The sequence below is a fragment of the Falco naumanni genome, chromosome 3 (genome assembly GCF_017639655.2).
Source record: "Falco naumanni isolate bFalNau1 chromosome 3, bFalNau1.pat, whole genome shotgun sequence".
NCBI lineage: Eukaryota > Metazoa > Chordata > Aves > Falconiformes > Falconidae > Falco > Falco naumanni.
Window position 1 is genome coordinate 110,031,072 of NC_054056.1, and position 26,934 is coordinate 110,058,005.

Here is a 26,934-nt window from a genome sequence, read left to right on the forward strand (position 1 = left end):
TTGATCACATGAATGCTCAAAATCACCTCTCTCCCCCAATTTGAAACAATAGGGATGTTGATCAGATTACAGGATTGGTTCCAAATGCTTTGTTTGTGAGATGGTGTTAGTATAAATGCTGACCAGCTTTGGTAATAAACTTTTAGCACTGGGAATGCGACTCTGGAGAATATCCTAATCTTTTACATAAGTTGGTTTTATAACAAAGCATGCATGTATTGTTTCGTCATCTTATGTTAGACAAATACAGTGAGTGAGCACATTTCCTTTTTATGTCTCTGGAGGATTTTGAATGAATATCCTGATGCAACTTGCCTCTGATGCTCTCCATACTTTTGCCATGTTTAGAATAGTGAGAATGTTATTTTTTTGAGAAGGATGGTGCTCTTCTATTCAGAGAATATTGGCAAACGGAATCTGTTTAAAATGCAGTTTAATACCACTTGGAAGAGTATGGTAGAGTAATTTCTGTTATCCTGCAACTCTAAAGCTGTGTATTAAACTGGGGAAAACTCTGTATCACTACAATGCAAGTAAAATTGTTGTTCTCAATCTTCATCTTTACATTATGTCTCAAGATAAGTAAACCAGCTGCTCTTTCTTTATTGTGGATCAGTGCTGGAGTGACTCAATGGCAAGCTGACCACATGGCAACAGCTCCAGGTTGCTATCTTTTTTTCATCCCCTATTGGAACATGTTGGCATGCACACTGCATGCATGGTAGGGAAGGTGTACACCAAAACAGGTTGCCTTTGGGAGCCTGCTGATGTCAGAACAACCTGACATGCTTTCTCTGTCCTTGCAAGTTGCTCATTTTCTATAGTGGCAGAAAGTTTATAAAAGAAATCATTTTCATTATGGAAGAGGTTACCAGAATCTGACATAGACGGATCTGTTGTTTACTGGTGAAATGCTGCCAGAGATATTGATAAACTTCTTAACAGTTGGATCTCTAAATTTAGATGTAGACTTGAGCTACAGTTATATCTAGTATATTGCAATGTTCAAATCAAGTCTTGTTTTTAGTATTGCTTTCTTGGAATCCCATTTTCTGCAAGCTGTAGGGGGGGGGGGGGAAGCGGGCGGAATGAATGTCATATCGCTTAATAAACAGAAGGAATGCTTTTAATTTCCTCGTATTATTAGCTTTTCGTTGTGAACCTTTCCTCTCCCTGGGTTTTTAGGCTTTGATGAAAATATAGAATCTCAGGGAGAGCTCATACTTCAAGAATCCTTCCAAGTGTGGGACCCAAAAACTCTAATTCGAAAGGGAAGAGAGAGGCACCTTTTCCTTTTTGAGATGTCCTTGGTTTTCAGTAAAGAAGTAAAGGACTCCAGTGGAAGAAGCAAGTACATTTACAAGAGTAAACTATTTGTAAGTATGGGAGAACGTGATTATATTTAGAAAACTGTCCAGATTACACTGCAACTAAGTTCAGATGATTTACATGTCCCTGAAGAACAACTATTAATATTGCACTGAAAGAACAGCCTCGGTATGTGTAGACTGAATCTTAAGTTTGCTGCTTTATTCCTGCTTTTGAGAAGAAAGAGTAGATTGTAACTACTGAAGGCTATGTGGCAGTCTTGGTGTGTCAGGACAAAGGAAAATCAAGATTGGGCTGGACTAATTTTTGTCCTAATTGTGTGTGTAATTGCTGTTTCTTTAAGGCTTATTTGTGTAAAGCAGAAGGGTGGAAGGAGTTGACAAACTGTCTTCATCTTGCTTGTTCACTATTGTTGTAGTAATATTCATGTTAAGGATTCATTTTGGTGGATATTCTACTCATACTGATCTGGAAAGGCAAGAACACCTTGTTATGGAAAAGTTCATTCCAGAATGTCCACTGAGACAAGCAGTCTTACAATAACATTTTGTAAATAAAAGGATAGCTCTTATGGTCTACTAAAAGAATGTAAAGATGGAGATGTTTCTCTTCCCATTTAAAAAAAAAAAAATTAAAAATCTTCTCTTGCTTTCCTTATCTGTACATGTATGCTTGGCAAAATGTGACCCTGGAATTCATGTCCTTAACTTTCTGTCTCATCAGATGACTTGGGAGAGAGCAGTATTCACACTTGTAAGCTAAGGTAGCCAGGGGACAAGACAGTCTCCCATGGATTGCTCTGCATATGTTGGAGGCAAGACCAACTTTTCTGCTAGACAATTTAGAACAAGTACTTGAAATTACTTTAGAGTGTGATTCTGAGAAGGAAAAGATATTATTCATCTGTTGATCCTGTCAGGATATATGACTAGTTCTAGATGGTATAAATATTTTTCTCCCAGCTTCAGCTCCTTTTCCTTCAATCATTCCCTCTCCCACCTCTGTGTCCAAACTGGTAAAGCAGGTTGTTCATAAAACCTCTTTTTTCTGGATCTTACCTTGCATATTCTGTCACTTAATTGCCCACACTTGCTCTCCTTCCTGATACAAGGTACCTAGCAGGTAACACAGCTGCAACTGTTTTGTTGATCACACCTTTCTTTGCTGCTCTCAAGAACCTGAAATACAAAAAACTTCTGGTGTACTGGAGGGTAACATCAGCTGCCAAGGCATTATGTGGGAGGGGAGACAGCTGAAAAATCAGTCACGTAGGCTTATCATGTCAGTTCCTCTGTCAGGAATTTAGTAATATCTTTGGGTCCTAGAAAAAGTACTGGAAATCTTGAAGACTCCCATTGTGCCTCATTTTTTAAATACAAGCATTCTTTTTGTCTTCAGATTCTGCTTGGCAAAACATCCTGTAGCGCAGCTTATATTACAGCAATTCTTATAGTCTGATCTTTAGAAAAGGCATCCATACAGATATTGAAAGCATGCGTGTTGACTCAAGCTAAAGATCTTTTTTGCACGTTACCCTGTATCCTACCTCTGGAAGGTGGTTTTACGAAAGTGAAGTCCTTCTCTTTACTTCAGGCATGATGACCATCATGGTTTCCCCAGCACAGGAAACTCAGTGGCATGATTTGTGTAGTGGAAGAACGTGTTGATGAACTCGTTTGGCAAGAAATAAAGTATCCAAAAGCAAATGCCTAAGGAGGGCTATGGGAACAAGGCAAGCAGGTGTTACTTTGCCAGAACACTCTCCCAGCTACCAGTAACTGGCAGTTCAGGGGCTTCCTCACCTGAAGGTGGTTTCTATGCAGTAACCTGCAACAGGTTTATCTTCTGTGAGCTTGTCCTTGGATCTCACGCAGACTTTCAGCTTTTACAGTGTCCTTTGCAAAGAGCTGTATTGCTCAGCTACATACTGGGCACAGGCCAGCCTCCCTGTGTCGGGTTTTGAACCTGACTCCCTCCCACGAGTTTCACTTGATGCCTCCCAGAATCATAAGGGACAGTGAACAGCGTCTGCTTTGCCACTTCCTAACCGTACAGACCTATACTGCATTTCCCCTCAGCTGTCCCTTGTAAAACAATATTCAGAAGTGTACTAAGGCTTCTAAATTTACTAGGCTTTAAAAGACAAATGACACTAAAAATTTTACTGTCCCACCCATTCAGACTTTATATTGGGCAGTGCAGTAGTGTGTATTTTCTTTGAATTACATAATGTAGTGTTGGAGTAAGTATTTTACAAGCTTTTTAACACAGAAAGTTGTTAGTGAGTCAAGTTTAAAATGCATCACAGGCTTTTAAGTATTTCAATGAAGGAGAGTCCATTTTGCCAAAAAGAGATGACAAAGCTAAAAGGGTGAATGTGTTCAGTTGGGGTTTTTTTTTAGGGATGCAGGGAAAAAAAACAACAAAACAAGCTGTCAACCAAGTGAGACAAGAGAAAAATTACTTTTACTCAGGTACTGCATATCCAACATCTCTTGCAGTGAACTGTGTATGTGCTAGTGGTGATGTGTATGAGGGGAAAAATACAGCTTCTAATAATGTGAGAATGCTTAGCAGCTGTCTGTTGGAGTCAGGGCTCTTGTAGTTTTGAGCTCTGTTTCTTAGTTTGCAATTTTTTTTGGAGCAGAGCCTATATGAATTGTTTAACTGGGAGCCAATTCACATGATTGAGATGTTGTTCCAGTTGGAAAGTGAAAACATTTTGGATGATTATTAGCTATTAAGGTTTGACATTAGAACATTCACAGAGACGGATTGTTAATGTAGTTATCCCACAAAATTCTCCAAGGAAACTGTATTTCTGAATTATTTCATCTGTTTCAGAGGGAAGGAAACACACTATGAGAGGCTCCTTTGGCAGAAAAGAGATCAGAGGTTTAGAAGGTATCAAGAGAATTCTTGAGCATATTTTAGCTGAGAGAAAACATAAAAATCATGAAGTAGTGAGTGTTCCCTGATGAAAATTAACTAGAAGCCAACACATTATTTTACCAAACACCTTTTTTTAGAGTTATAAGGCTTTTATTGTCAAGTCAAAAATGTAAAATTAGCAATTTGGTATTCAGATTATAAATGCTATTATTTATTGTTATTTTACAGGAAAAACAGTTTGAAGTTTTCAGTTTTTTTTTTTTTTTTTTGAAGAAACCCTACTGCTGCCACCAGAACAAAGGATTCTCTCTAGCATATGAGTTAGCTTGAAGCTTCTAAAACTGTCTTTAAATAGCAGAGCTCAATTATTTATAATATTAGCATCCTTTTGTGGCTTCTGGGAAAAAAAAAAAGCCATATCACCCTAACAAATTTTTCTGAATTCCAGACTTCTGAACTGGGTGTCACAGAACATGTAGAAGGCGACCCCTGCAAGTTTGCTCTATGGGTTGGAAGGACACCAACTTCAGACAACAAAATTGTTCTCAAGGTAATTTTAGCAGATGTGCTTGTACAGTCTATATTAAATCTTGTTATTCATACTTGTTGGGAAGGCAACAGCCGATGACTTCCTACTTTCAGAGGGACAGCTGCTGACACTTAATTTTCCTTTGTGTGTAAAGGGTGTAGTGGGTGTTTAACTCGGTGGCTTGACAGCAGACGGGAATCTGTGTGGTCTGCTGAAGGATTTAAACAAATTTGGTTTCACAGCTTTGGAGCAGGAAGGGGTTTAATCCCACAGACTTGTAGAATTTGAAGACTTCAGCCACTAGCTGACAGAGCAACCGATATGCCACAAACAAATCACAGCATCAGTGTGACATCTCACACTCAAGTTGTTGGTGTTTGGTGGTGATGCTGTTCTTCATGGCCCATATTTTTATGCAGAAATCAAAACACTTCAAAAGATTTTTTTTATCTTTCTGTGGGCTACCAGGTTTTCTGAGGATACTTGCCTTTGGGTGATAGTACATGCAGTGCCTATACGTTTTGTGTCTGGGGAAGTTACAGGTGTCAATAGTGTATTTTGTCTGTCTAGGAGAATGGCTAAATCATTTTTCCTGTGACTGTGACAAAAAGTGGAGAACTTTTTTGTAATACCACAAGCAGCTAATGAGTAATTTGACATATTTTGAGGACTCTGCCAGCTTTGAAACTTTTCTTTTGTAAATTTTAGCTGTGTTGAGCTGAAAAAAAGTTCATCTTACAGGTTAATGCTCCCACTATTAAACTTGTTCCTGTTTTCACATATATTTTTGGTAATTATTCAATGATGCCACTTAAAAATGGCCACTCAAATTTATATGTTTTCCTGGTAAATTACAGGCTTAGAAGAGCTCACATTAGTTTTCTGACAGCAGCCAACAAGTACAAGGAAATTAAATGTACATCACTGAATAATACTATCTGTTCAGTCCCAAGGTAGAGCATTTTAAGGAGTTTTATTTAAACTCTCTTGACATATGAACACTTTAAGGTGTTCATGATCTTTATTTATAGCATAGGACATTTAGATAACTTGCATGGTATGTGAAGCTTTCCAACAATTTTATTGGTTTTTTTAATTACTATTATTTGTTTGGTTTTGAAGTTTGGAAACTAGCACTTCTTTAGCTCATTAACATTGTAAGTAAATTTCATGAAAACCTAAATAAAAGATTTAACAAAACTGTGTTTGGCTTCTTTTCCTAAATGTTTTTGTTTGTAAAAGAAAACAAAGATTATTTCTTAACTGTTCCATCTGTTCCTGCAACTTTCTCTATCCCTTTAGAATCTGTGGTTATTAAATATTTATAGTATATTAAATATTTATCATATATTCAGAGCGAATTATTTCAGGAGACAGCAATTAAGAGAAGTAGGAAGTTATACTTGATAATTTTTTTAGATCTGCAATAACGTTTATATTTAATAGCATTTCAGGTGCGGGGTTAAATTGGATTCAACAATCATATTACAGGTTGGGCAGCTGGATATCAAGTCTTTTCCAGGGTATCTCAAAAATATAGATGATATGTTGCAGGCAGGTATTAAAATACACAATCCTTAAATTAGCTTTCTGCTTCCAGGTATGTTTCAAAATTGGGAAGAGTAATACCTTAAATGTATTGTAGAAGTGTATGTGCTGCAGTATAAGTTGATTTTTCTTTCAGTGTTAGTAGGTTATTATGTAGAATTAGAGTTGACCTAAAATGTATTATGAGTTTAAAATACTAATGTTCAAGTTGTTATTACAGGAATTCTTCAATTCTGTCTCACATTAGAGTAAGCATACAGTGTTTTAGCCTTCAAGTTATAAAAGGATTCTGAATCTAAATTAAAATGTTTTTTAAACTAACAATATTAATAATGTTGAGAAGTGTAGTGTTGGCAATTCAAAATGAAGACAGCTAGCTTGAATTTCCTATTTTCTGATCAAGTTTTTAAAAATTATTCACAAAGTCATTTTTGTGCCTTCCTCTTTGCATTTACTAGCTGAATGTACGTGTGGATCTTCTCAGCTATAATAGTCCATTGTGGGGGTTTTGTTTCTTTTGCATATCAAAGGCATCCAGTATAGAGAATAAACAGGACTGGATCAAACATATCCGGGAAGTGATACAAGAAAGGACCATTCATCTGAAAGGAGCATTGAAAGAGCCGATCCACATCCCCAAAACCGCACCAACAACAAAACAGAAAGGAAGAAGGTAAGTAGTATTTTAAATAATCAGCAATCTCTAAGTACACAACAGCACTCTTTTCCTCTGTAGTGATGAATTTCTAGTAATGTTCAGTGAACTGGACAAAAGCACGAGTCATTTTGGCCAGCTTTATCTTACAATTAATTTCCAGTTTCCTGCAATGCTGAATTTGTTGAGATTTCTGCTCTGAACAGTCCTTGACTTGTGTCCATTCAGCTATTACAGAAAGGATTTGGAACTGCAGTATAGTTATACTGTGTGTATATATATATATATACAGGATAGCTGTATATTTTAGATTTTTACAATTCTGCATGTGTTATTCAGGTCCTTGGTTTCCTTTCATGAAGCTTAAAATGTGTGACTGCACGTTCTGTTTGCTAACTTTGGCTGAGTGGCTGTGCAGGTTTCTTGCCATAGTTCTGTCTGGTTGGTTGTTGCCTTAATTCTACATGGTGTAGACTTCGAGCAAATGAATCTGTTCTCTTAAAGCGTAGAAGAAATTATTAAGCACTGAATATTTAATTTTTGTATCAGGTAGTTTGGCTGGCTGGTGTCCATTGCCACAATGTCTAGATGCACCTTCTTTAGAGTTGGAAGTAGGGAACTAACATGTTACAAACACAGTGCTAATATTGTAATGAGAACTGAAATATTTGCAGAGACGGCGAGGACCTGGACAGTCAGGGAGATGGTAGCAGCCAACCTGATACTATTTCAATTGCCTCTCGAACCTCGCAGAACACGCTAGACAGCGATAAGGTAAGTTTCCCAGGTGTTACTTTGTTCTGAGAGCCAGTGACTCATCCCTTCATGTGAGTTAGCACCCAAGATTAGCCCTTAGTACCTTCAGAGAAGAGGCAGAAATACTCAATCTCTTAAAAATAGCTGTACAATAGCGAAAATATCTTGATACCATGGGGGAGCAGGGGTGGTGGTTTAAATAACAGGTCATGAAGGAATTGTTTGCTCCAAACTGAAACCATTTTGGTTCCCTTTGTTCTGCAGTTTGTTCAAAGATTTAATCCAGTTTGAAAAGGAAGTTTTATTTTCCGTAGAATTTGATATCCATGCACAGAAATCTTCTTGATGTCAGTCTCAGCCTTTCTGAAAGCATGCCATCTGCTTTTTATACTAGCTTGAGGTTGGTGGTTGCCACATGGTTACTTTTGTGAAGGAAAAACACTATCCAATGTTCCTGGGTTAGAGAGTAAGTGTGTTCACATTCTGCATGAGAGCTGATGGAAATGACCTTATTTAAAGAGGAGTAACCCACAACAGTATCATATGATACTAGTGCTAGTGTCTCCTTTCCTCCATTGCTGCCTGTAGATTCTGGCAGGGTTATCCCCTAAGGATAACACAGCCAGAGTTTCTCATAGGTGGAAGAAAGATAAGCATTAATACCCATCTTTCATGCAGATTGATGCCAAGAATAAAAATTCTTATGAAACGTGTGTGTTACTTTGGAATTGAAAGAGGATTTCTGGCAAGTGAGAAGTGTTGCTCTTGTGTTTGTCAAAAATAGCCTATATTTTGATCTTGTGTATTTGTACTGAAGCTGGTCTGTAGTTTTGGTGGAGACTACTTCTGAGGATATCTGTGGAAAAAAAGTGGTTGGTTGGCAGAAAAAAAAATCTTTTGACAACTTGTTTTGTTGTTTGCTTATTTTATTTAGCAATTTACAAAAATTGTGTTGTGTGTAACAGCAAACGGTTTAGATTTTTTTTATTTTTTTTTTTTTGGTGTGTGTTCTTAGGAGTTTAGGTAATCTATCACACTCAGAAGTAAGTCTTGCTCGCTTTGATTTCCCTGATCATTGGCTGAGACATCAAGCTGTGTGCAGTCAGCCTGGCTGGATTGTGTTTAGTTTCAAACAGAGGTGATGCAGTCCATCCCTCCATACACAACCATTGCCACTCTGCAGTTGTTTGTGATGTACTGTTTACTGGGGAATAGCACGGATTGTCTCCTGTTGCCCTTCACAGCAATATTTCATGCATCATGTGATAATTGCTAAGAACATTGGCCAAGCGAAATGCCCTCAGGATTGTCTTCAAATCTGACATGTGGAGGAGTCTTACCAACAACTTGTTCAACAGAAGCTATAAAAGGAGGAGAAATGAAAGGGAGGGAGGAATGGAGAGCAGTTCAGTATTTTCCTGAGAAACTAAGTTTTATATTTGGTTAGTGAGTGTACTGTTGTTTTTAAACTGTATGAACTTGTTAGACTCTTCCTGGACAAGAACAAACTGAAAAATGGAAGACTCCCTGGAACTTACTTGTGCTATATATTGTATATCCAAGGAAGGAATTTACTGTTTGTGCATTTCTTAGAAGTGTGTGAATTGGCAGAGTAACTTTGTTTAATGTTTCTATTGTATATTTTGGTTTGTTAAATACATTAGGAAGAGAAAAAAATTAATCTGTTTAAAAATACAAAATAAAAATTATTAAGGAACATTAACAGGCAGAAGGCTGGTGAAATCTGTAGGATGTCAACACTTGCTGAATCTGAAGTAATCTCTCACTTTGTATGTTAAAAATTCATTAGCTGTAGTCCATTCAGGGTCTAAAATTGACTGTGTTTTCTCAACCTAGAAGCTTGAAGTATGTATGAATGTCTTACAGAGCTGGAGTAAACAGTTTTATGGATTTTAGGTGCTCTTGGTGTGGTTATCCAGGTGGAGCAGTGGAACTCCTCGGCTGAATTTGAAGCATGTTCCAAACTGAGCCGGGATTCCAAACTGAGAATTATTAAAATATCAAGTAATTTAAAATAGTACTGTTCAAGTGCTAAAAAAGTGTAGCACTGTATTATGTTGCTGATGAACATTTTTCTGTTGACAGTTATCCACTATTGTGATTAAGAAAAGACAACAAATAACAAACGTCATACTGATCGACAGCCAAGTAAAACCATTCTTATTTTCTCTAGTTATATGTTCAGACAGTTGATTCCTTTAAAATACAATTTTTTGTTAGAAGTGCTAAGCTGTTCTGTTATACAGGGAGAATATAAATAATTAAACCTTTACTCAAAACTCAATGCTTTTTCTCACTTCCTCAGAGATACGCTTTGAAAGAGCTAAAAATCCTTAGCCTTGGTAGTAAGTGGTTGCGTATTGTCCAGATGAGCTTTCTTTCCTGGCATCCTGGTTTGTGGCATGTGGAAATGCATTAACAACAGAGAATAATTTCATGATTAGCTTTTTTCCTCTCCACCCTGAATTTTTGAGCTAGAATTGTAACTTCAGATTGTTGGCTCCACTGTTGCATGTTGCTTTTCAGTAGTGACTGGGATGATGCAATAGACCGTATGTTTATAATGCTGACATCCTTCCCAGCTTCATATCATCTGAAAACTGTATTTGAAGGCAGAGCTAGAAATCAAAATTGTCTTGGCAAATGGGAGAAATTGATTGGCAAAATACCATGCAATGTAATAGGAACACATTTGAGCTAATGTGAATAGGTGGAAGTAGTTAACTACTAATGAGAACAGTGAGTGTGTTGAACAGCTTTTGAGAAAATGGTCTAGAAGCTATAGGCTTACAAGATGTTTATGGTTTTAACAGTGTGATATAGTCATTGTTGGGGAGGGGGAAGCAGTCCTACATTGGCTTTTAGAAATAGGATGGTGAGCTGCAGGACACGAAGTCCTCATTCTTTACTCAGCACTTGTATGGCCTCTGTTAAGTATGCATGCAATTTTGAGTACAGAATTTTAGCAAATTAGTGGTCCGTTGGAAGAGTTCCAGAGGAAAGATGAAAAAAAAAAAGAAAAAAAGACTGATTAGGCATCTATCAAACATAACCTACGAGGCAAGCTAAAGAGTTGGGACTAATAAGCCTAAAGAAAAAAGGCAGGAGGAAGAACTCCAGGTCTTCAACTGCGTGAAAAGCTACTACACAGAGTTACAGAACAGTATTTTACCTGTATTTTCAGTGGATGAGATGAGATCAAAGGACATATTTTTCATAAAAGTTTGCAATAATATTTTTTATGAGTATGAAAATGTGTGAAGCCCTAGAGCAGAGTAATTGTGAAGGCTGGCAATCTCCATAACTGGAGATCCTTGAGAAAGGTTTGGATAAATGTTAGTCATGATTCACACAGATGTAGTTGATCATGCTCTAGAGGAAGAGAAAGAAGTGGACTAGGTAACTTAAGATCCCTTTCCAGCCTGTTTTTAATAGCATGCATGGGGTGTATCTTCGTATTGCAAGACATGCTAAATGCATCCATAGCAGTGACCCATCCTGAAGTACTGGAAGGTAGAATGGAGTGCAGAGTGAAATACAGAATTTTTTGAGGAAGATTTCTTCTGCTCCATCAAAGCAACTCGGTTTTTGAATGAGTGCTCTTGTTGTACCCTTCTCAGTAAATACTTTGGCCTTCACCTTTAGCACTATTCCTTCTTTTCACCTTCTGTAGCTGTGTAGCCAGCATTTTAGGTGGCTAATGAATAAAAGAGATGACACTTGGCCCATTCATTCCACCTTTCACAGTTCCTAGCCTCAGAGCTTGATCTGATTTTATCATCTTTTGAACTTGATCCAATGCATAGGAAATGAAATGGGGAGGCTAAGGAAACAATGTAGGTCTGATAGGTCTTTTCATGCTTGTATTAAGTAGAAACGTGAAATAATCCAAACCACTGTTTTGGTAGCTGAGATGAGAGGCTTTTAGAAGAAGAGCTGTCATAGGGGTGTTACCCGAAATAGTAGGAATCACACTAGCTGCTGTGGGTGGTCAGTGGAGCAATGTTTTATTTTTAAGAAATTGTCTTTTGTGCCCAGCTGGTAACACTTTGTACTGCTGTCTATGTGAAGTTGTATTTCGTTCTCATGCTGCTTTAAGTTTGTGTGTAGTACTTCGGAAAACAGCGAAAGGACTGAAGCATCAGGAGATGACCAAGTAATTAGTTCTGCCAGCTGAGACTGCAGAAGAGAAAAGGGTCCCGTCAGTAGAAAAAATGCTAGTAAAAAACCCAGACATGGCTCCAGAGTATACGCCTCTTTTCAGAGTCAGAAACCAAGTCTGGGCAGCTACCTGGCCAAAGCAAAATACTCTGTATTTGAGACAGAACTTCTGTGTGTGTCTCATTTCTTTTCTCCCACGGTGCACTTGTTTCCATTTTAAAAGGGGATTAAAGATTTTCCATGCTTGTAATAATTGAGAAATCTTATTAGCTACTCTCCTTCCTTTCCCTTCTCCTTAATGTCAAATTTCCATGGGACGGTAAATATAATTTGCAGTCCTGAGAGGATGTTATATGGCCTGATGTCAACGCTGTTGTACATGGCAAAACTGCCAGTGGTGATGCTCCTAGATACTGGTGGCAGATGAACTGTTGGTGTGGTGTCTCTGACTTCAGCAAACCTACACTAAGAATGCGTTGAGCCAGTGAAAGTGTGTTACGTTTTTTTTTTTTTTTTCTCTCTACAAGCATCAGCGATTAAAAGGCCCCAGAGAGATGAACATAGATGGTTAACATTAATTTCAGCAACACCAAGACACTGTGTCTATGATAAGCTGTTTAATTAAACCTTGTGCCTTTTTTAATCTGCAGTTCCATTTCTGTCTGGCTTTTCCTTCTCATCTCATCTCTGTCTCTCCAGTTTCCATGTTTCAGACATAGCCTCATTTATTTTTATCATGCATGATTAATTCAGTTTACATAAAGGGTTTCTTGAGAAGGGTAAAGTATATAAAGTAATTGTTCAGCCTAAATTTGGATTTAGATGGTTTGCAACTCTCTTCAGTACAAGTCAGTTTCCTGGTTCTGCTGTGCCTCTTTCTCTTCCCTCCAGCTAGCCTAGAGAGCCTTGCCAAAGCTGTCTAACAACAGCTGTTAAGCAGTGTGCATAATCACAAACACTCCTTGCTGTCCAACTGCATTTAATCAGTGCGAAAGACAAAACTGCTTTCAGAAAGTGTGTTACGGAGAGAAAATGAGCAATAAAACGAAGAGGAAAGCAGTGTTTCCTAACCGTTACAGTTGTGGGGAGAAGGAAGGGTTGTTATCCCAAAGGAGGGGAAAATCGGTAAATGCTTTTTTTGGTCAGTTCTCCATAATGACGCAGATGCATTGGGTAGAGAACATCATTGATCTTGGCATCTTAGGCAGGAGTGAAGTCCTGCGCTAAGTTGCATCTAACAGCATTAGTGCATGTTGGAGGATGGTGTGGCACTAGCAATTGCACACAGGAAGTCCCGTACACGCTGTACTGAGGTGTGATAGAATATTGCATTCAGTGGAATACTGACCAGCTAGGATATCTGATTCCCCCACAGTCTTAAAGACAAGGATTTTTTTGTACTTTAATAGTTTTTGACATAGCCACTGACAGCTTTTGTTTGCTTTTGTCTTTAGCTTAATACTATATAAAATACTTAGTGAACATAAAATCTGAGATCTTGCAACTTTTTTAAGGGAAGCAGGAGAAGGAACATCTATATTAAAGCCAAAAACATGGCCATTGCACTGGTAAACAAAATATATTTTAATCACTGTTTTTAGGAAGTGAAGGGTCAGGAAAGCAAGCAGAGCACCAAAGCCGTGCTTCTGTACGTGTTTTAAGAGAAATACAATGACTAGATGCAGTTTCTGGAAGGTGTCAGCTTGTTACTGTCTTGGTGCTTGCACCGATTGGGATATGGACTCTCCAGAGAAAAATTTGGTCTGCATTGGAGACCTTATGAAGTCATACTTCATCAGCTTTTTTGTTAGTCCCCATCAGGCATACAGATGGTTTCAATTGTTTGTCTGAAGAAGGCTGCAACGTAAATCAATACCAGAAAACAAGGGAAAGCTCTTTACTTTTTCCCCCTTTGGCATAGTTTTGCATGGACTAAAAACTAATAAAATATGGAGAAAGAGTGTAAGGAAACAGGAAACTTTTTTATGAGGGAGGAGGTAGCATGTTCTGAAGATGTACCCACCCACCCCCTTTAATTTGGGTGTTGGGGCTGTCTGGAGAGATGTAGTAGAAGCAATGTGATTAATTTTTAGCCTGGAACTAAATGGGTACAACCTGATTTATCTTTCTTAAACTTTAGATGTATGAGGGTTTCCTGCCCTTCTTGGCCCCTGCATTCCCCCAAGAAAACTTTTTCTTCTTTGTATGCATGCACAAGCAAGGGTAGCTGGCGAGATTAGCAAGCAGATAGCATGGGAAAACTCTGGAGTTACTGCAGACCATCTGCTAGGAGTTACGTCCTGTTGTTTGTTGCAGACTTGAATTAAAGAGAAGAATTAAGAGAAGGCTGGAATTAGCCATTGAGTCTTACTGGAGTTTTGCTGGTTTTGTCATTTGCTTTAAAATTCTTGCTTGATAACAAATAGTGTTATCCTTCAAAGGTTTCTATCTGGTGCTTGCTTCAGTTCCTAGCTTGTAAGAAAACTAATAAATGAGTAACAATGCAGTCTCTTATCTCCTTTTCCTAAAGCTCATAGGATGTAGCTGACAGCCATGTACATTATTATTAGGCTGGCAGCCTAAACATAATAGTCAAAAATAATGTGGCAGGAACCATGCGCTATGTTGGTGTAGCACATGCAACTACATTTGCTGCAGTTGGAACTCCCACAGGGTATTTGTCCTCCTTTGTCAGCACAGAGCATTGCAGGATTATCTCGCTGAGTTGAAGGAGGTTACTGGCTTGGTCCGAAGTTAGTGAATTGACAGAAGTTGCTCAGATCTGATAGGCATGTTGCACTGAAGCAGCCTGAGCTGTAGAAATATTCCCACAGAAAAAGCTGAAATAACCTGGAATGCCATTGCTGTATGGAAGGAGAAGGAATTCCTGGGCTGTTTGCTTAAGTTGGATGGCTGCTCTGGCGCTGAGCAATCTTGGGAACTTTGCAAAGTTCTGATAATTTTCATTTCACATCAAAGCACATGAAACAATCAAAGAGAGGAAACTTAGGCTTAGGCAAAGTGATTCTAATGAAGTGTTTCAAAGAGGGGGAGGAAAACCCTGAGCTTGCGTGCCTTTAGTTCATGTTTGCGTGGTTTTGTTTGGGGAATCAGCAAAAAGGTGAAAGCTGTATTTCTACTAAATAGTTCAGTATTTGTGAATCTTACGTGAAGAAATGTATCCTGGTTTTTATAATTATGTATGGTGTGTCCTGGATTGTTTTGTGACCTGCATATATGTAAACTGAGTTGGATGGGAATAAGGCAGTAAGCTCATTCTAAAAAGGTTCCTCTTTCTGCCTTGAATTTGCAAGATAACAAAGCTTATGAGTGACTGTATTTAGTAGTATCTGGCTTTTTGTTGCCAATTATTACCCATAAAATATATTCTGAAGTGACTGCTACTTCAGCTTTTGGGGTAAGGAGCAGTCTAGCAAGAAAAACTGCTTAAATCCTCCGCCCAGCACTGTCACAACTGGTGTGCTTTGAACGTAGACGGAGGCAAGCAGAGTTAGAAATCTGTTCTGAACTGCCTGATTTTGAAATGAGCTGCTCTTGATGTGGAAAGTCCCAGAAGCTTGCTATCTCGTCCAAAATACGAATCCTGCCAGGAATCCTAAATAGGTAACGGTGCATGACGGACGGTTTGATAATGAGCATTCATCTGGCTTCTTGTTTTTCCCTTCACAGTTGTCTGGTGGGTGCGAGCTGACGGTGGTAATCCATGACTTCACTGCCTGCAACAGTAATGAGCTGACAATCCGCCGTGGGCAGACAGTGGAGGTCCTGGAGAGGCCCCATGACAAGCCCGACTGGTGTCTGGTTCGAACCACGGATCGGTCCCCAGCTGCAGAAGGCCTGGTCCCCTGCGGGTCCCTCTGCATTGCTCACTCTCGCAGCAGTATGGAGATGGAGGGGATTTTTAACCACAAAGGTAAGACATGATGGAAACCAAGTCTGTTTATCAGCAGCATGAGTTTTTGGGTAATGGGGAGTACTGTGCAAATGGGAATTCCGGTGTTCTTGCACTGTTTTGGTTTCTAGGTTTTATTATAGATAAAACAATGCTTTCAGCAACCTGCAGCCACGCTGTCTATTCCAAGACAAGCAGTCAGCAGTTCTCAGTGTTAAGTGAAAATGTGGCTGAAGACAGGGAAGAGATTTAAGCAAATTATGTTTTGGTGAACTGAGTTGATAAATCATGTTAGATCAAGCTGCCATGACAGGAGAATCTATACCTGTCGTGTGCTGAAAGGGGAGAGGGAAGAAAATCTCCAGTGTGCATTATCAGTGGTTCCTGAGAAACACTGCAGTAAGAAGTCATGACAGCATCAGGCTCAGCGATGGAAAAGGTAATACATGCACCTATATGCCCTGGCACATGAATTGGCTATTTAGACTTACATATTTTACTGAACTGAGTGTTGCAGAGTAGCGGTGGCACACTCATCCCTTTTTCCTAGAGCAGCTCTGAAATCTTACTTTGTTTTTCCAGATGCATGAAAGAGTGTGCCCCTGAAGGGTGTAAGAAAAATCTGACAATTTTTTGAAAGTTTCTAAGGTGTGCTATAGTCCTTTGACTCCATAAACTCCCTAGACTTGCAGAGTTTTTTACTAGAGAAAATGCTTGCTTGCTTCATTTGAAACTTACTTGAGTTTGCAGCCTGTGAACAGCAAGAAATGTGAATTAAAAAAAAACCACCAGAAAAACAGTCCATTAGAAGGTGTTTTATCACATGCTGGGGAAAAGTTTCATTTCCAAAATTGTTATTGCAAGTAACAAGATTAGCAGGAAAAGTGATGTTGGGGGAAACTTGTTATCCAAAACACAAAATTCTTGTTTTGGACAGTTTTTCATAAATATAACCACAAATTTTTCAATTATTCAGTCCATCCCCAATAGCACGTTACAATTTTTCCCAGGTTTTTCAGACATTGTATACATATGCTTGGCTAAAAAAAGGGAGTTTGTGTTTCTTACATTAGGAGCATGCACAGCAGGAACTTCCTGAATGCAGACTGATTGGGGGGGGGTGTGGGCGTGAAGCCTGAAAGAGTCTGAGCTGTATAGCTGGCATACTTTTTTGTCCTCTTGTGTCCTATAACAATTTGGATAGAGAAAGTTGAAAGTTTACAGTTGTGCGGATGATAACATTGAAAAAAATCGTTAGGTATCACCAAAACATTTCTTCCTTTGACTAGGAAGTGAAATCATGGAATGTTACCACTGTTTTATTTGTTTGTTTTTAACACCATGCACAGAATTGATAAATCCAATTTGCTTTGGAGCTAGGGGAATTCATTTGAATTGCAATTTGAATGCAGAGAGTATTGTGAAGAGAGGCAGATTGTACTGGACAAGATACGTTATATGAGGAACGTTGACCCTGTCAGACTTCTGAGGGAGAGAGACAGTTTATATTGAGCTGGTTTCGCCTTTGCAGGTTACTTTTATTAATCAAACCAGTGGACATAACCTGCATTATGTTTTTTCTTTAGTGTTTGTTTGGGGAAGGTGGGGCAGAGCCTTGTAAAGTTACTTTAGTTTCTGCTTGACGTGTTGCTTTGAAATACAGAGCATTAATTAATTATGTTAATCATGGAGACTGAAGAAGAAAAGGCCATTGCTAGAACAAGCATGATTTGCAGGGCTGAATGCAGCCTGAGAAGTGACTTCTGTCCCTGCCTGTGCCACAGGCTGCCTGTGGGATGTTACGGCATGCCATCTAAACCCTAGCTGATGAGAAGCAGCTGCTAATTGTTTATTCCCACATTACTGGGTGTCAGGCTTTAGGAGCTGAATGTTTGATTTGTGAAGTTTCCCCGTGCATGTGACTGTGACCAAAGTCAGTGTGAGCAGTCTTGAACACGCATGCTATTATATAATGTTAAGTAATCTGGGGAGGGAAAAACAGAGCAAAAAAAACCAACTTCAGACTGGATACTTGAGACTACTGGATACATTTGACTTCAGTCTCTACCTCAACTTTATATTGCTTGAGTAGAATTGAAGTAGTTGATAATGTTCATTTCACAGAGGGACTACAAAAATTAAGCAAAATTAGTGGAGTGCTTTGATTTTATCACTGCCCCCCCCCCCCCCCCCCAGTGAAAAGTACCTCAGACAATCCCACAAAGCAATTACTCATTCTCAAGTGCTGCATTTGATTAAAGATCTTTAAATAAAGCATTAGGGAATATGCTAATCGGAAGAATGGAAAAACAATTAGATGATCTTCTCAGAATTGTGAGCATTGATTGAGGTATGAATTCCTAACAAACAAAACAAAACCCACAACCCCCATAAACAAAGAACAAGTGAATGGCTGACATAATTTAAGGCAGTCTATGTACTTGAGTGGATAACTTTTAACTGTTGTATTTTCTAGATTGCTAGTGCTTGATTCTGCAACTTTAGTCGTCTTATTAATACAGATTTTTTTTTTCCTTTTTTTGACCATAATTCAGTAAACATCTGTTTTTGAATGATTCAACAAACTAGGATATTGCCCTCTGGAGTTCTTAGGTCTGAAAAGACATGTCATATGTTAGGCTCGCAGTGTGAGCATCAGGTCTGAGTAATTCTGTACAGTTTATGGGCTAAGCCACGTGCAGTAGACACGAGTCTGGAATTTGTGCATGTCTGGCATCGCAAGCTGTTGCGAGAGGCTTGGGGAGAGATGTTTTATGTAATTCCAAAGGAAAAAGGAAGGTGATCACTGTCAGAAGTGGTGGTGGTGACTGCTTGGATGTTGAGTGCTTAACTAACACAAATGACTTGTTGAAGCAAGGAGTTCTGCACTCTTTTCAGTATCTGTGGGCCCTACAGTTTTCATCTTTTCAACAGTATTTGTCAATACTGTTCGCCAGCTAAACAAGTTAAAAAGCCACAGCATATCAGAGCTGAAGTGAGCTTCAAAGTTTTGAAATTCTTAAGTTTTGTAAAACCACATTTTATCAGAGTACAGAAATGTTGGGTGATACTTAATGCCTTAAAAAAATCTGAAATTATTATCCAAAGTAGGGTAACATGAAAGATTATTAAAGCAGAAAGTATGTTTAGCCTAGTTCTGACAGCTGATCACGGCTATTTCTTGTGTGTCCACATATTATCTGTCAAGCATGAAAGGTAATGTTTTATTTTCACGTAAGAAGACAGCCCCAAAAATGACCTTCCTTACTTGCCTACAAGTGTAGGTCTTACTTGTCCTCTCAGAACGTGTATTACTTTAAGTATCTAATCAGTATCAATGGGTTTAAAAAAAAAAAGGCATTTACAGTATCTTCAGTCTCCAAAATTTTATAGTGGTTAACAAATGTTTTGTTAAGAGTATAGGGAAAGTATTACACAGAAAACAGACATTCACTAGGTGGATAGTCATTTAGGGGGAGGGTTGATTACAGGTTACAAACCTCTTGCTTGCTCTGCTGGATATCAAATCTATTTTTGTAAATTATTTGGGTCATTTAATCAATTTGATGTGCAGTTTACAGATAAGTACATTTTTATAAAGTCTAAATCCCTTCTATAATGGGGGAGAAGAGACAAACAAGTGGGTAGTGAAGAGGTTGAATAACAGTTGGTGCACTCTACAAAAAATAAATTACTAGCTTTGGAAGAACATGTTTTTCACAAGTAATACATAAGGCTTTGCTTTTTTTTTTGGGGGGGGCAGTGATTTCTCACATGTTATTGGGTGTGGGGAGAAAGAATATTCCTGGTTTATTTGGTGCTTCTCTCTCTTTTAACAAGGGTTTCTTTTCATTCTGTGGTACATCCTTTCTATATGTGCAGTTCTTTCCTTTGTTTGCAGGGCATTTACGCAGCCACAGAGCTCTGGGTGTAAAGGGCAGGGGATGGGATTCAGTATAATCAGTATAATGAAAGTGAACTTGTAAGCTCAGAAAAAGTGGCAGGTATTTTAAATGGTTTGTGAATCTCTCTTGCCTGCCTAGGTCACAAGTTCACTGTCTTTTCCAACTTTGAGTACTTCTGAAGTCTGAAGAATTTGTGATAGTCCATCATATCCTTTCTGTAGGTGCTACTGCTCAGCAAGCTACAAAGGCTGCCACAGGCCTTTGCTCATGAGGCTTACATTTACATGTATTTAAGATACGGGGTTTCTTGTGACCACATCTATCTGCCGATTCATGCTACAATCTGTTTAGTTCAAAACTTGCCCACAGATCTTTTATTTAGCTGGAGGTACAACATCTGCCTGTTTTATACGTTCTTATATTGCAGGTATCCTTATAGGTTTGTTCAGATCTGAAAGGTAGATTATACCTTAGTAACGTGGTGACGTGCCATGCACCACTACAATGCTGAATACCGGCTTTTGATTTTACTCTCAGGATACTGTCCTGACTGGTGCCGTAAACAGAAAAATGTTATTTCAGCAGGTTTGTTTTTTTCCCCAACTGTAGTATCTCTCAAAGAATCTACCATAATAAAGAGTATCAAATGGCTGACGCTTTCCAAGACGGTTTAAAGAACTGTGTCGTAAGCCCTTTTCTACACCTGCAAGATGGGAAGGAGTGGTGTCAGGCAGGAATTGCAGGTGTCAGAGCTCTTCTTGAATTGGTATGGGGGCCTCCCATTCAGGAATTAAGAAAAAGAAAAATTGCACGGGTGATCTAGAAACATTTCCCCAGAAAAGACAGGTATTTTATAGTTGAGGCCACAGAATGGGATAAAACAAAGTCTTGAATTTGTTACATTAAGTAAGCTTGCTCTCGCACAGTGGGAGACCTTTTGTTCAGAATATTAATTTTAGATGAACGGGGAGGTGGGGAGAGTAAAGGTAAAACATCTTGCATATGTTTGAGAGCTTTGAAAACTGTGGTTGAGAAATGGAGTGTTTCCATGCTGAGTCCAAATACTGTTGTGTAGGAAGAGGAAGCTCTGGATGGCAGCAGAATTTGATCAAGTAAAACGGGAATCCAGTCTGAATAATTGAAGGAGGACTCCCTGTTTGTAGTGGAAGAAAAGAAGGATGACCTGGGCAGCGATTCTTTGCTTACAAGCAGGGGGAGGCTGTAGAAGGGGAAGATTTGCTGTTTTGAGTCTGCAGGCGAGCAAAGCGTGGGCCATGTGTTAGGGAAAAGGATCCCCACCCGTGGCTTCGAGCCAGAGCGCTGACTGTGAGATTGTCTGACCGCATTTGCAGCTGCAGGAAATGAGTTCCAGCCCAGGCCAGCAGGGAAAGTAACTCCTGACAGCGGGTAGGTAGGGTGCTGGCCTGGCCTTGGGGCCACCTGGCAAAAGGTGGGGACTGTCGTTTCCAGGGCACCGTACAAAAAGGGATCCGCTTCTGCTACACAGCGGGATGCGATCACGTGCAGAAAGTGATACTGAGGAATGTGTTGTACTTGTGTAGGACACTAGATGTTAATCTAAAAGTTCTGGGGTTTGATGAATCAATTCCCGCATAAAATTTGCAAATAACAGGCTGCCCATCCAGATATCCGGGTGGTAGAAAGCCTTATGAGGAGCTCGCAGGAGGCAGAGTGGAGCAGTCAGTTGGATTTCATGCTCTGCTCATCTAAATGAGCAAAAAATTGTAAAAGCCATGCTGCAGTGGCAGTTCAACTTGTTTATCGGGCAGACGAGCTTGAACAGAGGTGCAGGTATTTTAATAACTAAAGTTCATCTTCACAATTATCAGTTGTTTTGAAAGCCTAATAAATCATAAATGATTTGCCAAAAAGCATTACTAGTCTAATAGCAGCAAAGATAGTTCGAATTTAGGGTTTGTGTGTGTGTGTGTGGTTTTTCAGACACGTTCTCATGCTTTAGTCCAGGTAAATAAAATAGCTGCAGTATGAAGTTAAACAAGAATTCTCTATCCTGACTTGCCCACCTTGTGGTTTTGGTTGAGTTTGCAGTTAAAAACATGGTTTGAGCATAAGTAAACTTAAAATGTCAGCAATTGACTGTGGTCCATTAGATCATAATCTTTGCATTGAGTTTTATAACCAAACTATCAAATGGTCAGAATTAATATCCAGATTATAATTCAGCCTTGAATAAACAGTGAAGTCTATATGAATTGCTTCCTTGGCATTGTGCGATCCTAAACTAGATAAGGAGAGTCAATGAATCTCACAGGTTTAATTTCTGGAGGAGTTCTCTCTAAATCAAGTTTATATGTGCTCGGAAACATCATAGGATTGATTCCTGCATAAACCTGCCTTTTAACTCCTGCGCTATTCTTCCTGGGCTGGGTTACGATAAAAGATCTGTCAGATATATCTGTATTTCCCATGCTGACTCTATTTGTGGGCATAAATATGTGGTTAATTTGTCTCCGGAATTTTTGTACATAGGTAATGAAAGCTTTCTGCCCTGCTTGGGAGCTCAGTATTACAGCTGAGAGAAAAGAAGAAACTTTATAATACTGGCTTGAATATACTTTTGGTCCCAGACAGCTGCCAAATACATTTCTCTCATATCGTAGTTGGAAAGGAAGTAAGTGTGTAAAAACTATCTGCTTCAGAACAGATGTATTTGCACAGCTGATCTTTGGGAGGTAGAGGGTGGATATAAACCAGCAATTCTGATGGCTTTAGATTTCCCAAGAGCGCTGTTATTTTGCTTGCAATTAGGGTTTCTCTGACAGCAGTTTCTTTTTCTAACCAAGTTATTGAGGCAGAACAGAGTACAAACTAAAATCATATCCTGCAATAACTGACCCTCTTCAGGTGCAACAAACAATTGAAAAAGTTGCTTCAGTGTTAAGAATTACTTCTTGAGGGTGTCTTTGTTACCCATCTGGAGGTCACATGAGAGCAACCCAAAGAATTTTTCTTCCATTTCAATGCGTAAATAGTTTGGCAGAGTGGTGGGGGACAGGGAGAGCAGAGCTAGGGACACCTATTTGGACAGCAGAGTTCTAGAGACACAGAGTTGTCATGTGGTAGCTGCCTTGTTCATGATGGGTGACAAGGCGCTATTGGTGTATTTTTTTTTTCCTGTAGCTGGAGTGGCTGTTCACGTCCAAGGACCACCTGGGTAATTTTACCTGATGCGTTTTCCTTCTGTCACAGAACTGTGTAATACTGACAGTGTCCATAAAGTCTTCTGTTCTTCTGACTCTCTAGTTTTTTGGCACTTACGCTGCTGTGGCTCAGATTCTTAAACTTGGTGTTGGGAGGAGCGTTTATGTGTGTTGTGTTTAGTGGGGAGGAGAAAATCGTTGAGGACCAGGCTAGAGCCAATGTTCTTGTGTGCCTTTCAGGACTCGTCACATCACATCTGCTGTCATTGCGGCCTGCAGGTGGAAGTAGCAGGATTTAGCATTCCACTGACTTCCTCCAATTCTGTTTTTGTGAGGAAGCTGCTGAAAGTCCATGTCCCGTTGACTTCATTTCACTTTTCCTGCAAATAGTAAAATACTAGTCTCTGTTATGCATGCTAAATGAGAAATGTTGCACCACTTTTAATGCAGCTCTTATCAGAGGCTTTTTAGATGCCCTTGATGTCTCTTAATTTGTTGGCATTGGTTGTAAATCCCTGCTTTATTACGCAATGTTTTGCTGCTATTCTGAGTGCATGTTCACTGATACAGGTATAGTTCCAGTTTGGGACGTGCTTGTGCTTTCTCCTAGCTTTGAGTTGAGTACAATTAGCAAGACATTTTTCTGTTGTGGACATCTATTGAACTTAAATTCATCATTCTCTAACCTGGAAGTTACACAAGTAAGTGATGGAATTTGTTGAGCATACTATGAAAAAGAGGCTGTAGCACCATAAAAACATTTCATGATTGCAGGAAAAGTACTCGTAATGCTTCTCAGAAATTTGCAGTATGCATTTCCTAGGCTGGATGTATAATGTTAACCCCTATAGCAATATAAGACATTTACATAACTGACATGCAGGCGTAATAGTAAAGGCTGTCTTAGGTAAGCTTCTTATCAAGTTGTCCTTGATGACCAGAATCCTGTAGTCACTCTCCCTGTGGTCAGAAACGAGCTGTGTCCAAACCTACTGTACTTTAAGCATTTACAGTGTGGCAGAAATAGTCCCTGTGACAAAATATGGTTAAAAGTATGTCAGGTTTTCAAGAGCAGGCTGGACAAAGCTCCAGATAATCTGGTCTGATCTCGTAACTGACCCATCCTTTTGAGCAAAAGGTTGGACTGTATCAGTTTTTGAGGCCCCTTTCAGCTGAGTTATCCTGCAGTCCTACACTGAAACTTAGAATTGGCAGCATGGACTTGATACAATCTAAGTGTTTCCTGGAGTCTTGCCCTCCTCCTAGTGTCTGTGGGGATGTCAGAAATGCTTAAGATTTTGCCTCAAAGTATATTAATTCCATGTAAGAAATGGAAAGGAACCGTAACAAGTATTTCTGCTCATGAAAAGTGCTAGTTATTCTTGTTGCGCCATGCTGGGTGTGATTTTAGCCTTACTATGCTTATGATCATTTGTTAACATAAGCTTTGAAGTAAGAGTGATACGGAGAGTCCCTAAACACAGAGTCTAGGGAAATCTAGTTGCATGTAAGAACCTGCAGATACGCTGAAGGAAGGAAAGCTGCTAGGGGAGCCACCTGGAAAGAGGGACTTGTAAAGCGGAATGGTCATCGGTTGCTTTCTATAGAAGAGCTTAAGGGACATGGAAGTAAGTGGGGTTGTCAAGGTCTAAGTTCAGGCTGTTGCTCTTCCCCTTATGAACAGTAGCAGAGGAGTCTTTAGAAATGTTAAATGTAGGGAATTTGTAGTGATGAAAAAGATCCTGTAAGAGAATGAGAAAGAAAGCAGGGTTCATTGGCAAAAATGTATATTAAGTGAAAATTTTAAAAAAAAGAAAAGACTGGTTGACTGGATTGAAGTATGCTTTAGGCAATATTCAACAGAAAAGCTTAGCTGGTGAAAACCAGCAAATTGCTAACAACGTATCTTAACCTTTTTATGTCAGTAGCTAATCGCTTTTAAAGAGTTTATTTATTATGGACTGACCTGGTTGTTGGTCTGTCCTAGTGTGTTCTGTGTGTGTTTCTCATTGTCTCAGGGGTAGCAAAACACATGCAATCAAAATGCTGGTTGATTTTGGAAAAGGAACAGGCTTAGGTGTGTTTGTCCTTTCACATCCTGAAGATGCGGCAGGACTAAAATGCAGCCGTACTAGAATCAGTTTGGAAACCACTGACCAGTGACTCTGGGCCTGTAACCAGAGCTGTATCTGAAGAAAAGGTGCTTACAGCAGATCATACCCTGGAGGTACGTGCTGTGCTCTCTTTGTGTCCTGGTTGCTTGCTTAAGCGAAAACCCAGACTATGGGATCCAGTGCTCACTTGTGTCATCTTCACAAAACTGTGCTGAGATTACAATCCTCAGAACTGGAGTAAATTAATGGCAGTAGTATTTACTGTCTTCTTTTGCTGTTTGTGGAATCACAAAGCCTTACTCTTGTTATTGAAATTGTTGGGGCGGTAACAAGCGTTTAGATTTCTGTAATGATTTTTATTTGAAAAGAAGTGTTTTATCTATTTTGACAGTCTAATCTTTCTTAGCAGTATTTTATTAATTTTATAAAGCAAAACGCCATTATAAATTGCAGAAGGAGATAGCGCTGTTCAGTCAGGTTGAGCTTTTGAAAGACAGTATTACCTTTTGGAAAAGTTTAAGTTCTTCAGAATACTAACCTCATATTTTTCTCAGCAAGTTGCATATGTATTAGGATATAGAGTCTGTTTAGATCTTTTTGTGCGTTTCAGGAAGTTAACATTATTACCAATCTGAAACTTCTTCCATGACAGCATGCTTTGTTCAGGAGGAACTAACTGGGAAAACAGAATGTGCAAAAATTTTGTGGCAATTAAATTTTTTTTCCTGCACCTAGATTTTAATTGCTGTCCCAAAGGACCATCATTGTCTTAACTGAGTGTAGTTGCCTTCTGAAATATCTGAAGCATAGAATTACAGTGGTGGGTATTTTGTAACTGCATTTTCACAATTCTAGTAAGGGGTGATGATGTAATTTCTGGAAAGTGTACCCTTTTCAATTTTGTGAACTGTGTGACACTGTTCTTTTTTTGGTTCAGAGCTAATATTATTTTAAATGGATGTAAAATGCATACTGTGTAACCCAAACAGAAATGTCTTCTCTTTTTCAGTCCTGAAATATTCTACATCTAAAATTCAGAGTAGATATAAAAAATGTTAATTACCATGCAGAAACAGTCACATTTGCGGAATTGTTTGGCAGTACAAATTTTCTATTGTTTATATGTTTTAACATCTGATAAGCAATGTAGACTAATAAAACCCTGTCCTGTGGATTTTTTGCTCCCTTCTTTCTCTTTTCCTAGGCAAAGCTAGCTTCCAAGTATACTTAAATCTGTGTAGTAACAAATCTGTTTTCATAATTTACAAAAATGCAGCATGTGAAATCCAGGCTGAGACAGAAAGCACCCATTTCTGATCTTGTTCTCCTGTGAGATGTAGTGCAGAGGAATGGCAGAGGTTGCTTCATTTTGCTAAAGTAGCTTTTAATATAATGAGGGAAGCTGTGAATGTGTGCAAGTTTTTTTGGGTTTTTTTTTGTGTTGAATGCTAATATTTGAAACCCAGACAGATGCTCTCAGTGCCTATGTGCCTTTCCTGCTTCCAGCAGCAGCAGGGTGTTGAGTCATGACTGGGCTCCATCTGGCATATGTAGCAGCGCTGTGCAACTTAACGTGGTGTATTACATGGACATGACTTCTGTAGACAGTACTGAGCAAAGACCAAAGGAGAAGAGGTCTTGATGTAACCCCTTGTAACTCCAAAATGCATTTGCACAATTTGAACTTAGCAGAAGGGAAATAAGAAGTGTTTTGGTCAGTGATACCAACTAGCAGGTAGCCCATGCAGCTTGCGGAAGCAGTTCCTCCAGATGCATATGTATGGAACGTAAGCATCGGTATTTCATACAGGGAATGTGTGTCCAATTTTAAAAGCATTTCTTTTATTTGTAATGACCTAGTTTGGTTACTAGAATTTTCCTTTTAAGTGACATAAAGGAAAGTAATTTTAAGTCAAGAACATAATTCAG

At 39.0% G+C, this 26,934-nt stretch overlaps 1 protein-coding gene across 5 annotated transcripts in view; it reads left to right on the plus strand.

Annotated features, from left to right (window-relative positions):
• Positions 1–26,934, plus strand: part of TRIO (trio Rho guanine nucleotide exchange factor) — a 255,928-nt gene that overhangs the window by 170,420 nt on the left and 58,574 nt on the right. For all 5 annotated transcript variants that reach the window (XR_005826742.1, XM_040585918.1, XM_040585920.1 and 2 more), the window contains exons 30-34: positions 1,186–1,376; positions 4,670–4,771; positions 6,829–6,971; positions 7,628–7,727; positions 15,582–15,825. Coding sequence is in view for 4 of the 5 variants with exons in the window: in XM_040585918.1 (XP_040441852.1) it covers positions 1,186–1,376; positions 4,670–4,771; positions 6,829–6,971; positions 7,628–7,727; positions 15,582–15,825 (780 nt within the window). In the remaining variant the exon portion in view is untranslated. The remainder of the gene's footprint in view (positions 1–1,185; positions 1,377–4,669; positions 4,772–6,828; positions 6,972–7,627; positions 7,728–15,581; positions 15,826–26,934) is intronic.